Raw genomic sequence first — 15,358 nt, forward strand, 5'->3', positions numbered from 1 at the left:
GAGGAGTCGCAGGAGGGAAGGGATATGAGAATGTATGTATAAATACAGCTGATTCACTTTAGTGTACCTCGTAAGCTGGTACAAAAGTGTAAAGCAATTATATTCCAATAAAGAGCTTAAAAAAAAGTGATATGGTTTGATCAAAGTGGGAAAAATAATGCAGTTTATCCCTTCATTCTTTTTTGGTATGAATCACAGACAGCCAGTTATGAATGTAATCATCCTTTCTGCTCTCCCCTTCAACAACTTTATTGATTCAAGTAAATGTCTCTTTGTAATAATACAATTTCGAATGCTTCCTCTACTAAGAGTTTGAGCAAGAGTTAATGAAATAATTCATTTTGAGTAACATGGAGCATTATAAGATTTTAAACTGATGTTTTATTAATTTTATAAACACTCGTTAAAATCATTTTAGATGCTCCCTACTTTCTTGGGTAAGCCAGAGACAGACATGTCATTGAAGCTTCAGCTGATGAAACTGTGCTGTTTTCTCTCATAGTGTCATATTTTGTTTTGTTTTGTTTTTCTGTCATAGTCCTCATGATTATTTTGGAGTTATTTAATCATTTGTATATTTAATTGTTTTTAATGTTTATCCCTTTCCCTCATTTATGCTGTAAATTCCATAAGGTCATGAATCAATGTTTTATTGACCATTGAATATCCACAGCCTGGAACAGTGTCAGACACTTCCTTCAGTGCTCAGTTTATATTTGTTGAGTGAATAGATGAAGTTAATCACTGATTGATATTTATCATTCAGGCATGTCAGAGTATGTATCGCTCAAGCATCACATTGAAAATTGGTTTTATTTCACAACCTCTGTTTAATGATTTGAGAAAACATCAGGGTAAATGTTTAGAACTTTGATTTTTTTTTAGATTTATTTATTTATATTATTTATTTATTGGCTGCGTTAGGTCTTCGTTGCTACACACAGGCTTTCTCTAGTTGCTGAGAGTGGGGGCTATTCTTCATTGTGGTGCACAGGCTCCTCATTGTAATGGCTTCTCTTGTTGTGGAGCATGGGCACTAGGCACATGGGCTTCAATAGTTGCGGCACACGGGCTCAATAGTTGTGGCTCACAGGCTTAGTTGCTCCATGGCATGTGGAATCTTCCCAGAGCAGGGCTCAAACCCATGTCCCCTGTTTTGCAGGTGGATTCTTAACCACTGCACCACCTAGCAAGTCCTAGAATTTTGATTTTAGTCTATTTCAAGAAACTTGCTGTGTGATCCTGAAAATGTATTGTATAAATACTTCCCATTAAATATTTTTGTAAGTGGGAAAATTTTCCTAACCTCAGTGGTACATTTTGTGGTTGAGCTGAACAAATAAAATAGAGTGCTGGACATGCCCTGTGTCATTCCACCACAGTTTTCCCATGTATACAGATAATCCTGGATATAGACTTTATCACCTGTTTCCTGTGATTTTTTTTTAAATGTGGTTTTTGAAGTCAGTTCATAAGGCTTTTGAAGGTTGTGTGAGGTGCTTTCCTGCTTTTCAGAATATGTTTTTTGTTTTTATTATTGTTAGAGAAAGGAGAAAAATCTATTTATCCAGAATCCTTCTGGTGGCTTTGCCTCAAAGCTGGAGAGAGGTGAGAGTTCACTTCTGACCCAACCCAACATATTCACTCTCACTCAAAAGATATTCACTAGCGTCCAGAATTATCCAATGTGTGCTCGGGTTTTTTGTTTGTTTTTCGTTTTGCCTAGGATTTATGGTTTTATTTTAGCTAACTTTTTTCACGTTCTGATTATTTTTCCTACTTTGGAGAAAAAATTGTCATCAGTATTTATGATAAAAAAAAACCCAAAACACCTATCAGGCTACTCTTCCTATCCCACAGTTTGCATATTTAGCAAATATCTGGATTTTCATAGGCTGAGAGATTTGCTTGGTTAATACCTTCCTCATTTATTGATATCACTAAATAGAGATTCACTGTATTTAAAGCCAGGATTTACATTCAGTATTTAGTGTTTAGTCAACTTCTTAATGAGAATGTATTTGTTTGAAAACATTGCTAATAAATGTTTTCACTGGGAATAAAATAAAGAATAAGCATTTCATTTTGCAAGCAGCATTGTCAATTTGCAAACTTATTCCTAACAAATACACATTCTAGTGGAATGAACGTTACCTTTTAGCTTCTGTAAACAGGTGGTAGGAAACTTTGGCGAAAAAGACGTATCAATGTGGAGATGCAGATTTGGTCAGGCTCTTTATGATTAGATTTATTGTTCTAATCTCAGGTGCATTACACAGACACTAATGTCCAGCACTGATTGGGCGAGTTTATATACGTGAAAACTGTTGTAAAGCTCGTGGATAAAGGATTTATAAACACTGTTGTATATGTTTTCCATAGTGAAGATTACCTAAGAGATTATTACAAGGTCTTTTCTGCAGAAGGTTTATGCTGCTGAATTAGAAAATGTCTTAGCATTGCTTTTCTTAAGGATAAAACAAAACAAAAACCTTTAAGCTGCTGAAAGCTCTTTATCCTTTCCAGTGAAAATAGTGTATTTGGGGGGTGGGAGGAGGGGATGAATGTGAGTAGGTGCTGCTTGTGTATTTCTGAATGGTGTTTGCAGTGCAGTAGAGAGTTCATTCACTGTTTAGGAATTCTTCCCCTTCAAAATTAAATGTTTTTTAGTCTTAACCTGTGACTTCACTGTTTATTCAAAACCTATTTATCCTTCTCTAAATTTACTGTATATTTCTTGATAAAATCTCTATGACTACAGATTTTCTCTGTTGTATGACAAGAATAACAGAATCTTCAAATTTGGTGCTTTGCAATAAATCATATATTTACATACTTCAATAAAAATATAATGACTACATTTGAGAATTAATGCCACAATTTTAAAATAAAGTAGTGAGTTTCCATCTTACTGCAGTAGATTTTCACACAAAGGAAATTTTCATATTAGTTTTTGTGATAGAATATTAAAATATATTAAAATGTTAGGAAAGAAATAGTAATAGTATGCTGTTTTGTGCTATTAAAAAAAGCCCCCTGTCAGACATATTTGGAAATCAGGCTTCATTTCATCAAAGGAATGGCAATGCATAAACTTTATATTATTGATAACTAGTATGATATCCTCACATTGCCTTATGTATTTCCTGACAGAACTCCCCTTCCTTTGTTCTGTTTGTGTGACACACAAGGAGGGTCATTGCATCTTTTCTCTCACCTGTATTACTTTCTAGTTCATGCCTCTTATTCTTACCATTTTGGGCAAAACTGTAGTTTCCTGGTGAATACTAAATGAGGATGATGATATTGACAAGCTTTTATAGTTTGGAGTTTAAAACACAATGATACTTTTTTAAAGTTAATTTTTATTGGAGTATAGTTGCTTTACAAGGTTGTGCTAAGTTTCTACTGTACAGCAAAGTGAATCAGCTATACATATACATATATCCCCTCTTTTCTGGATTTCCTTCCCATTTAGGTCACCACAGCACATTGAGTAGAGTTCCCTGTGCTATATAGTATGTTCTCATTAGCAATGATACTTTAAAAAAAATAAAATACTTACCATTATCATATTGCCTTAAAGAGCTTATTGCGCTATTTGTCTCATCAGTTTCCAGACTCTGTTATCTTTTGCCTAATCTGTTTGAATAATCTATTGGCTAGTGCTTTTTAAGTTGTTGTATAACAAAGGGAGTTCAACTTGAGGATGGAAGATACCTTAGAGGACTGGGACAGGGAGGGTGGGGGGGACTTGAGGGAGGGTGGGGGGGGAGTCGAGGGAGAGAGGGAATACAGGGATATGTGTATAAAAACAGATGATTGATCTTGGTGTACCCCCCCAAAATAATAAATAAACAAATAAAATTAATAAAAAAAGATTAATTTCATTAATAGTATTATTACATTATTCTTTTATGCTGTAATCTTCCACTACCCTATATAATTTGGACTATACATTCTGAATCTGATTTGAAGCCTCTTTCTGATTTGACTACTCTTTACTTCTGTCTGCCATCTACTCCCAAATCTCTTATAAGTATAACTTCTTTTCCCCATATTTATTAAGATATAAGCAACGTATATTATTGTGTTTGTTTAGGGTGTACAATGTACTGATCTGATACACATGAATGTTGTGAAATGATTACCACATTAGAAATAGTTAACGCCATCACTTCACATAATTGCCATTTATTTTTTGTGGTGGGAACATTTAAGGTCTACTCTCTTAGCCACTTTCAAGTATATAATAGTTTTGTTAATTATAATCACCATGCTGTACATTAGATCTTCATAACTTATCCATCTTACAACTACTGAAAATTTAAACCGTTTGACCAACATCTTACCATTTTCCTTAACCCCCAATCCCCAGAAACCACTATTTTGTTCTCTGTTTCTATGAGTTTGGCTATTTTAGATTCCATATATAAGTGGTATCATATAGTACTTGTCTTTCTCTAGTCTGACTTACCTTACTTAGCATAATTTCCTCAAGGCTCATCACTGTTTGTTACAGATGGCAAGATTTCCTTCTTTCACATGACTGAATAATATTCCATTTTATATGTATACCGCATCTGCTCTATCCATTTATCCACCGATGGAAACTTAGGTTGTTTCCATCTTGGCTATGGAGAATAGTGCTATAATGAACAATGGGGTACAGATATCTCTTTGAGATCCTCACTCAAGACACTGAATATGTCTCTCTTTGCTCAGAATTTCTGCCTGGAACATTTTATCTTTTCTCCTGTATTCACATATTATTTCATCTTTAAAGGACATCTCAAGTTTGCTTCCTTCAGGAAATCTGTGTTAGGAACCCAAATATGTTTATCACTTCATTACTTTGTAATTTTTCACATTTTCATTGTACTTTATGATGGTTAAATCTTGTATAGATTGTGTATTCTCTCTACAACTCTAAGATTCTAGAGTGACATGGAGACACTTAGGAAGATCCTTAGTACTTTTGCTCTGGATCAACTGTCCATCTGCCCTCCCATGCTATGAACTTTCACGTCTCTCACGTCTCTGATCTTGTTGTCATTATTCTATAAACTTTTGGTTTTAGTTATCCTGGATACTATCTTTTGGCTTTGGAGATTTTGCTATACTCACATTATTAGGGTTCTCTAGATTGTTTTCCAATTATATTCATGGGATGAACTTACTAAAGTGTCAGATTTCACGTATCACAGTTATCCATATTATCTATATGTATATCTGTCTATCTATCTATCATCTATCTATCTATATCAATATGAAGAGATTTATTATGTGGGATTGACTCAACAATTATGAAGGCTGAGAAGCCCCATGATTTGCTGTTTGCAAGCTGCCAGCACAGGAAGACCAGTGATGTAGTTCCCAATCCGTACTCAAAAATCTGAAAATCAGAGAGCCACTGGTGTAAGTCCTGGCCTATGTCTGAAGGCCTGAGAAAAAGGAGCAGCACCAGTGTTAGAGGGCAGACGACAGTCATCCCAGCTCAAGCAGAGAGAAAATGTACACTTCCTCTGCCTTTTTGTTGTATTCAGGCCCTCAACAGCCCACCTTAAATTGGTGAGGGTGATCTATATTAGTCAACAGAATCAAATGCTAATCTTTGTTAATCTTTTCCAGAGATACCCTCAGAGAGACACTCAAAAATAATGTTTTAGCAGCTACCTGGGCATCCCTTAGCCCAGTCACATTGACACATAAAATTAACCATCACACATGAATATTTATCATTTTCCTGATTTCATATGATACCTCTGAAACTCCTTCACCAGACTTTTAGAATCCCATTCCGTATAGGACCACCGCTAGGCCTGAGATAATCACCAGTGTGGATGGAGAATTTGAACAATATTCACGTCTTATGTTTAAAAACTCCCAGCAGTGACATTGTAACTGGTAAATATACATTTAGAATTAAATTGGTATATCTTTTCAAATTTCTTTTGAATAGTATAATTCTTTTTTACTGGATTGTCTGTCTTGAAATGATGATTTTTACTCTTAAGAACACTTTGAACAGCCAGTTTGGTGTTTTTGACATTTAGGAATAGACTGGGATAATAGTGATATGTGAAGTTTGGCACAGTTTTAGAAATTTTATCCCTCATGAATGTAATTGGAAGACAATGTAGAGTATAATTTTATTAAATATTGAAAACTTATAACAAGTAGATATGAATTCATTTATTCAAATGCAACATTTTTTAGGCAACCTCCTTGTGGATAATCTCACCTAAAGGTCATTAGTTTGTATATATCCTCAAAAAGAATGATTAATGTTACCCTCATGCTGAAGCTCCTAAGTCAGAAGGATTGCTTTACAGTAATTGTTTTATGATATCCCTCATTAAAACCTTTTTCCCTGTAATTTCAGAAATTCTAAATTTCATGCTTTTCTTTTTGACCTCAGAACATAATTGCCTTTGGTTATTTCTTTATGGTGTCAGTTTTAATTGTCACTGTGTTACACTTAATTCAATACTAAACTATTTAAATTATATGTGTTCTTTGTTGAAATAGACTTGTTGAAATTCAGTGTATCAGATGCTTACTGGTGGTAGATGTACTTTTATAGAGAGTAGATGATAGGTTGATATTTCATTAGGTTTCCAATGTTATTTTTGCTGCCTAACATTTCAGACTAGATTTTCAGACCACATTTTTAAAAACTTGGATAAGTGTGTTGGCATGTGAAACAGCACAGAGAAAATACATATATTTAAGAAAACTATGTCATAGGGTCTGCTGAAACAAAATTAGGAGTGTTCGCTTTTTGACAGCATTTAAGTAATGAAGTATTTTTAAAGGCATTGCCGATAATTTATTGTAGAAAGTAACCCACTTCCAGATATGTAAGTGTCCTTGTCTGTAAATAAGAAACTCCTTTAAAATCATTAGCCTTGACTTACAAATAGTTTAATTTACTTCTTTCCCATAAGGAACCAGATCTATCTTCTTTTTATTTTAAAGTTTTCAAAAGAGCCTTTTTTTCCCCATCTTATGATCATTGGGATACAGGGGGAAAATTTTTTAACAATCTATTGCTAATCTATTTTAGTGCTGAAAATAGATTATTTATGTATTATATATAATGTATAATATAAAATATGTGTGTAATAAATTGAACAATAAAATTATATATCCCAAACTATGTTTAAGCAAAGGGATGGTAATATTAAACTATCTGTGTGGGTCATTCAGAATATTTTTCTTTTATTGATTTGTTAATTCTTCATTATCATCCCACAGTTTCAATGTCCACTCTTTAAGTATTCCTTCAGGCTTGATTCTGCACTATATTAGTAATACATAGCCCCTAACAGTGACTTAAGACAATAAACATTTACTATCTTCTGCAGTTTCTTTAGGTTAGGAATCTGGGAATAGTTTAATTTGTTGGTTCTGGCTCAAGGTCTCTCATAGGGTTGTAGTTACCGAAAGGAAGGCTTTCTTGTGGCTGGAGCGCCAGCCTCCAAGATGACTCCACTTGCCTGCCTTGCAAGTTATTCTGGCTGTTAGCATAGTGTTCAGTTCCTTTCCTGGGCCTCTCCTTGGGGCTACTTGAATGTGCTTAAGACTTGGTGATTGGCTTTAAACAAAGTGAATGATTCAAGAGAGAGGTTAAAGCTGCAGTGTCTTGTTAATGAACTCCTCTTGGAAGTCATACACTCTCATTTCTACCAGGCTATGTGCATTAGAAGTGAGTCACTAAGTAAAGCCCACATTCAAGGGGAAAGGAAAAAAAAAATGGAGAAGTAGAAAAGAATTATGAACATATTTTAAAACTGCCACATGGACATTTTTAATAAAATCTGTCTCCCTGTATGTGTTGTCCTATCTACTGCTCTGGTTTAAGTACTACCTGAAACCATTCTCAAATTTATAAAGATCTCTGTTCTAAATCACTGACGTATATTCAGCCTCCTATTAGATTTTGGCACTACAATCTAGTCACTTGCTTATGCCAGAAACCTGGTAGTCATCCTTGTCACCCTCAGTTTTACCCTTCGTGTTAAACCAGTCATCAAATTGTGTAATTTTTTGGCCCTAAATATACATCAAATATGTTCTCTGTCATTACCCATTTAAAGCAACTGTTTTATCTTTACTGCTGCAAAATAGCCTTTTAATTTGCATTTTCTTATCTGTGCTTAAATATTTTTCTTAGTAAATTTAATTTTATTTAGTACATGGGATTTGGGGTAAACAAAGTATAAAAGTAAGGAAATGAAAAACAAATAACAATGTAAGCTGTATTGCTACCAGTTTTTAATATCACAGCAAACACACACATAAGGCAGGCTGAAGATTTTAGTTTCTGCTAAATGGAGAATAGGCTGCAGCATTTATTTTTGAGTGGATCATTGAATATGTAGAACAATCCATGGAAAAACCAGATTTGAACAGTGCATTGAAGGCTTGGCCCAGGGAAATATATATATATATATATATATATATATATATATATATATATATATATATATATATATATAAAGTGCTTGATTCCTCTTTCCTGAAACTAAGTAGTAGTGGCAGGCATTTTAGTCCATTTAGTCAACATCTTCCTTAAATAGATGCACAGTGCTTTTATCTATGTTATATACGTCCAGCAACTAAGTAGTACACTCTTCTATATTTCTTCAGTGGCCGCTGGTACTCCACCTTCTGCATTTATCCTCTTCTACTCTATAGGCACTCCTTGAGCTACTTTGTGTTATTACTATGATTTTAGCCTATAGTCTACTCATTCATTCTAGACTCACGAATCCACATGAGAATTAAACATTCCTGAGTGCTAGCCTGACACCTTAAATTCAACATGTTTAAAAACTTAATTATACTGGGTTAATGCCCTCAACCAACTAACTGGGGGCTTGCCTCTTAATCTGTGTTTAGTCTTTTACTTATTGATATCTTTTGTCCTAAAATCCTATGTCTCAAGTAGCACTCCCTTCTTTGACTACCACCCTGTAAAGGCCTAGGGGTATCCTACCAAGTCTCTGACCCCTGTGCTCGAGTCCAGGAGGGATCAATTGACTCTTCTTTGGTCTTCAGCTTTTAGTACCCTGCTCCCACCAGCACCCACTATCTTTAGACTGGTATCTTTAGTTATCATAACCCACAACTCACCAAGAATTTAAAGCATTTTGAGTCAAATATCACTAAACAGGATTTCAGTAGGAAAACTCAAGAAGAGAGTAACAAAAAACAAGAAGTTTCAACAGCAGAGTGGCTGAGGACTCAGAAAAAAGAAGAATCAGAGTGATTTGTGCTGAAACAAGTGAGCAAGAATCAGCAGCCAATTCTCCTGTTGTTTAATCCTTGGTCAGGAGCACTTTTAATTAGGGATGTGCTTGACACGGCACTTGGGCACTTCCTGAGGTTCTGGATGTCATTAGCAGAGAAGCTTAGTTTCATTTGTGTCCTCTTAGTCCCGTGGTCAGTGGGTAGTTCCAAAGTGCAGCATCCTAACAGAAGTCCACTAGATTTCACATCTAAAGCTTTTCCAGTTTATTCAGCCAATATCTATTACACACATAATAGGTGACACTCTGTTCCTTGTTACAACAAATTAACTCATGGTACAAAAATGAGAAAGACCCCAAGAACATGCCATCTTTTGCCCCATATTATTTTTATATAGTCACTTCACAGTGCCCAGTGCAATATTATCCTAATACAAAATAAAATAGACTGTTTCACTGGATAACTTGCATTGAATTGTTGACATTTTCCATGTCTTAGTTTTTTTCTCTAGTAACCAAAGTCTCTCTGTTGTTAGCATAACTGAATGGTAAGCAAGACAACACAGTAACAACAAAAATCTTTTAACTTAAGCATATTTTTCCATTGGACTTTGGTTGCTGATTAAAGCCTTTAGCAATGTAATTAAAAGTAATTTAAGTAGCTAATTAGATAATGTTATAGAATAGTTTCCAGTAATACATTCCTTTAAACAAAGCATCCATCATTTAGGAATGCAATTTATCAAAGTGTTACTGATACTAATGCAGTTATATGTTAAATGGAAGAAAGCATCCACAAATCAACACTGGTACCCTGTGAAAATTTCCATATCTATAACTTTTGAATAATTCTTATAGGGTCAAATGAGATACATGGGAAGTTTGCCCTCCATATTTTAGTTGACTTTGCCACTGTCTGGTTCTAAACCATATTTCTGACAGTTAAGACCCAGATTAAAGCTATGTCTGTGTACATGTTTTAGCAAAATTGACTGATGAGTTTAATCAACCAAATTGTCCACTTAGTCAAACAATGCTTTGACTGTATGATTTGCTTATTTTTGTTTCTTTGTTAAAGTAACTTATTTTTAACAATTTGACTTAATTGATTAACTTAACAAAATATAGCAAGATCAACTCAATGTTTGGAAGCAGTTTCAACGTGATTTTTGAAAAATGACTATACCAAAGTTAAGAAAAAAATTGTCTCTTAGGAAATGCTCGAAAGTTTACTGTAAAACAATCTGAAAAATTCTGATTTCAAGAACATTTTATAAAAAAGCAAGCAAAAAATATCTATTATTCTATTTAAACTGATTGAAATCGTCAAACTGGATTCCTAAATTGGAACATTTTTATTGTTCCATGATTTCATTACTTAAAATACTATACATGGTAATGAAAATATCTTTTTTCATGAAAATAGAATCTCAGTATTAAAAAGGACTTCATGTTTAAACAGTCATCTAATTTCTAAATGATAGATAAATATGTATATGTTAGGAACCATAGAAACACGCATTTCAGAAATTCAGTGTCTGTTGTGACACTGCCCTGTCAAAATGTTGACTCAAGAACAAACTTTAAAAATAATGTTACCACCAATCTCTTAAATTAACTCTTTGATCAATGCTGTGAATGTGCTAGGTTCGTGTGTGTGTGTGTGTGTGTGTGTGTGTGTGTGTGTGTTTGTGTTTGCATGTGTGTATCTGTCTGTCTGTCTGTGTTTGAGGGAGATGGAGGACAAAACAAGATGTTGAATGACAACCAGTATGAAATTAACTGTGTGGTGCAGCTTGAGTGACCTGTCCGCAAGTTATGCATGGGGTCTTTGGTACACGTATAGTTTTTCCAAAATAGTATAGAAATGGATTAAAAACTAATGTCATTTTCAGTTTTGAAATGATGGGTATGGTTTAATAAACCAAATCAATATTTTCTCTGTTTCAAGTGAAAATATTTATAGTAATAAAATATTTTTCCCTATTCCCACTCTTTTTACACTTTCTTGCTTCTCTCCTCCCTTCTTTGCTTTTCACATTTCACATGCTTAGTAAAAAAGCCATAAGAGAAGTTGAATGTATTTATGTAAATACATTTTTATGTATGTGCCACATTAATGAGTTAATCAACTATCAATGCAAATTTATAGTTATCATGTATTTATCTCTATAATTAATTGTCTTATGTGAAAATCAACTTACTAGCTGGTTGGTAAACAATTTCAGAATTTCAATTATGTGCTTTTAAAAGAAGACTTGTTGAGTTTTTACAATTAAACATTTGACTGTCTTCCTATAATAATACACTGATTATGTTCACAGTCTTGGATTATGAAACTATTAAATTGACATGAAAAGATAGACAGTTTGCTGTATAAAAATGAAATATATATGTTCAGCAAACATCTGAAACCAAACAACAAACTAGTAAAGCATATTTGCCACAAGTATAAAGGACAACTTTTCAATTTTCTTGCTATACAAAGAACTTTTACAATATCAAACTGTATATAATAAAAGAGAGATGGGTCAAGAAACATTAAAATATATTTCATTGTATAAGTAAAGTGGCGAAAATGAAAATAAGGACATGATATCATTCTTTGTCTATCACATTGGTAAAATATAAAGGAATTGGTAATACGTAGTTTTGAAGAGGAAAGTACTACTGTTGGAAGTGTACATTTGTATGAAGCTTTTTGGACATCTAGTTGTTGATACTTGCCAAACTTCAAATGTATTTACCCCTTCATCAATTTCATTTATTAACATATACCATAAAATGTATTTGGATAATTATACTTTTTCTAAAATACTGTAGCCAAAGTACACAGATAGGTTTATACTTCTTACAATATTGTAACACAAAAACACTGGGACATTTCTAAGTGCCCATTAACTTAAGGCCAATTAAATAATGTTTTATATGTATATGTGATGCAAGCATTTAAAAATGAGGGATACAACATAGAAATGAAAAAATTTCCACCATATATTGTTAAATTAATAAGTAAAATAAATCAAGGTATGAAACAACATGTGTAGAGTGATACTACCTGATTAAAAGTTACTTAAGTAAAATTAAAAGAGGGATGGGAAGAAATTTACAATGTTTGTTTTTTCTGTAGACAGTTCTAATAAGAAAGTCACCACATTGTTAATTGGTTACCTCTTCACATTAGGGGAAAAGTGTGGGAAGGGAGCTGAAGGAAAATTAAATTTGTTTCCTTACACATCTCTATTTTCTTAAAGAACATTCACTATTTCTAAATTAACTAAAAAAATATACTTATGTTAATTATTACCTGAAACAATGAAACCATTTTAAAATTGAAATAGATTTTTTTTTGGTAATGGTTTCCATTAAAAAACAAAACAAACATATACAGTATTGCTGAGGTTAATCTGAGAATCTTGCTTTACAAACTGCATATTTCTGTATAGTCTTTACCTCAAATACCGGACAGTATTTTAGAAAATCCAGAGTGCTTTGTTCCATTTATAAGAAACATACCTGTTAGGTTTCTAAGAAATAATTTTTATAGTTAGATTTTTAAAAATCCTGTCAAATTACTGAAGTGAGAGATAATTTTACTTTTAGTTAAAATTATGAATTGCAACTGCTTTTTTTTCCTTTGTATGTAACAAAGATGACTTATTTTTCTTCCTCTTTCTTCTGGTAGCTTTCAGCCGTGCCCCAATTCCGATGGCTGTGGTCCGCAGAGAGCTCTCCTGTGAGAGCTACCCCATAGAGCTCCGCTGTCCAGGAACAGATGTCATCATGATTGAAAGTGCCAACTATGGGAGGACTGATGACAAGATTTGTGACTCTGACCCTGCTCAGATGGAGAATATACGATGCTATCTGCCTGATGCCTATAAGATTATGTCTCAAAGGTATGATATTTCTAATATTCTTTGTGCATTTAATATAAACTCTCAACATGCACCTGTGTGACATATTGAGCATAGGTAAGAATATAAAACTGTGTACTTTACAATACTTCGAACAACTTTTTCAACATCAAACTATTCCCCATATCACTAAAATCCTAGTGCTACAAGTTGCGAGTGGCATTTGGAAAAATATTAAAATGCATTAGATTATTTATTGTTTCATGTGTTCTACTCTGTGTTCTTTAGAACTGGATTCATTAGTTGAGAAACTAACTTTATTTTTCAGTTTTCAAAAGCAGAGTTATGTAATTTTCTTCAGAAATTACAGAAAAATTATTTTACTGCTAACAGTGATTTACATCAGTGTGGGGAGAAGAGAGTAAAATTTAAATTTATAGGCAAGTTTATAACCATTAATCAAAATATAGTAAAGACTGTTGATTAATGATTATTTGGCCTTGGGAAATAATAAAAAAGTGTTACTTTGATATCTAGTATATACATTAATTTATTTAATGCATTTAAGCAATGTGAAATATTACCATGTTAAAATAATATAAAATACCAGATAATATCACTGGATAAGTAAAAGAAGATCTTCAATTCTAAAGGGACTGGTCAATTGGAATCTGTACTATAGAAAGCTTATACTAAAATTTTTTGATAAGTTAGTTAAATATTAAATATCTCTCAAATATTTGTTCACTGTTATTATGATTTCTCAGAAATCAGTGACAAAGTCATTCATTTACAATAAGCCTTCATCCATTCTACTTGATCACAAAGTAATTTTTAAAGACTTAATCAATAAATAATTTACTTAATGAATTTGTTTTTCATTAGGATTTCTACGTAGGCATTTCTTTCTTTAGTTTAAGGATTTCTTAAAATATGGGGGAAATCATAGCATATGTAAAAATAAACAAATTGAATTATAAAAGCAGAAACAGTGGATTTTAAGGATTATCTTTCTTGTAATTAAGAAAGCCTGGCTTATTTTTAACTTTCTTGATACTTAAAATTCTGGTATATACACCAATAGTCAATATATCTATAAATTTCTATTGTATAAATTATTCAAAGAAAGTATAACATGCCAGGATTTTGATGATCAGAGCATCTGAGGCATACTTGAAGGACAGTGGTCTCTGGGCAAATCTGAGAGCTTTTATTTGTCTATTTCTAAAATGCTGGCTCATGATAAGGTGAGTGTTAATGAGAAATAAGATTTTAAAATTAGTGATGTCATTTGGTGTAAGTTTGGTTGCATTTGGTTCTTCTCGTGTCTCTCATTGCTATGGATTGACATACCTCCAAATATGGTTAAATTCTCTGATGTTATACCTAAAAGAAGTCTAATCATTTTGTTGCCTGTGGGTGTTATAATCATCTTTCAGCAGTGGTTTTTCCATAAGTAGTATGGAATGGGCACCATGACTAAATTGTTATTTTATTTGTTTCAGTCAGAAAACCAAACATAGGGTTCTTCAGAATCCATTTGGGGAGTGGGTTGAGGAGGATTTTCTGCTTTTCTGTGATTAGGTTTTCATTTAAAATGTAGCAAAAGCATTAACTTCACTAGCTCTTTTATCTCTATATGATTTTGACCAAAATTGTCTTAATCCTCTCTTTGATATTATTAATGGTTCCCAAAATAAGCCCTTAATCTTGTAATTATTACAAAAAATAGTTACAATGGATCCTCTGGAGCTACTGAATTACGTGGGATGCATCTGTAAAGTGACAAATCTGCCAAGTAAAATTGTTATAAGCACCCTGAGTAAATCATTTGTAAAAGCCCTCCTGGGGGGGGGGGGGGTTGGTTAATTCTCCATTGAGGCAAGTTTCTTGCTTATATTTGGACTGTTAAATGTATTATATTTACACTTGTCCAAAATAAATGGAGAGAAGAAATCTGGTTCCATTTTGTAAGCTCCCAAGATATGGGATGATCACATCCACTTAAGATGCTTTATAATGTACTCTCACTGTCATGCCAATGACAGCATATTAAATAATTTTCATAATTACTAATTGTGATATGGACACATCATATTAGTTATAATGTCGACAGTTTAAATAATGTGTTTGAATTTAAATAATAGTAGAAAACATCTTTTCTAAAAGGTGTTTTAGATTATTGTATTTCCTTTCATTTAAACTTCTAGAAAGACATTATATCAGAGTCTAAAGTTTTTAAGC

General features: G+C 33.1%; 1 protein-coding gene across 3 annotated transcripts in view; it reads left to right on the top strand.

The window, feature by feature from the left end:
• The first annotated feature begins 12,947 nt into the window (after positions 1–12,947).
• ADGRL3 (adhesion G protein-coupled receptor L3) overlaps positions 12,948–15,358 on the top strand; it is a 415,454-nt gene continuing 413,043 nt past the window's right edge. For all 3 annotated transcript variants that reach the window (XM_057727606.1, XM_057727608.1, XM_057727607.1), the window contains exon 1: positions 12,948–13,156. In XM_057727606.1, the coding sequence (XP_057583589.1) occupies positions 12,966–13,156 (191 nt within the window). In that variant the 5' untranslated portion in view covers positions 12,948–12,965. The remainder of the gene's footprint in view (positions 13,157–15,358) is intronic.

This window comes from Hippopotamus amphibius, chromosome 3, assembly GCF_030028045.1.
Source record: "Hippopotamus amphibius kiboko isolate mHipAmp2 chromosome 3, mHipAmp2.hap2, whole genome shotgun sequence".
Lineage (NCBI taxonomy): Eukaryota > Metazoa > Chordata > Mammalia > Artiodactyla > Hippopotamidae > Hippopotamus > Hippopotamus amphibius.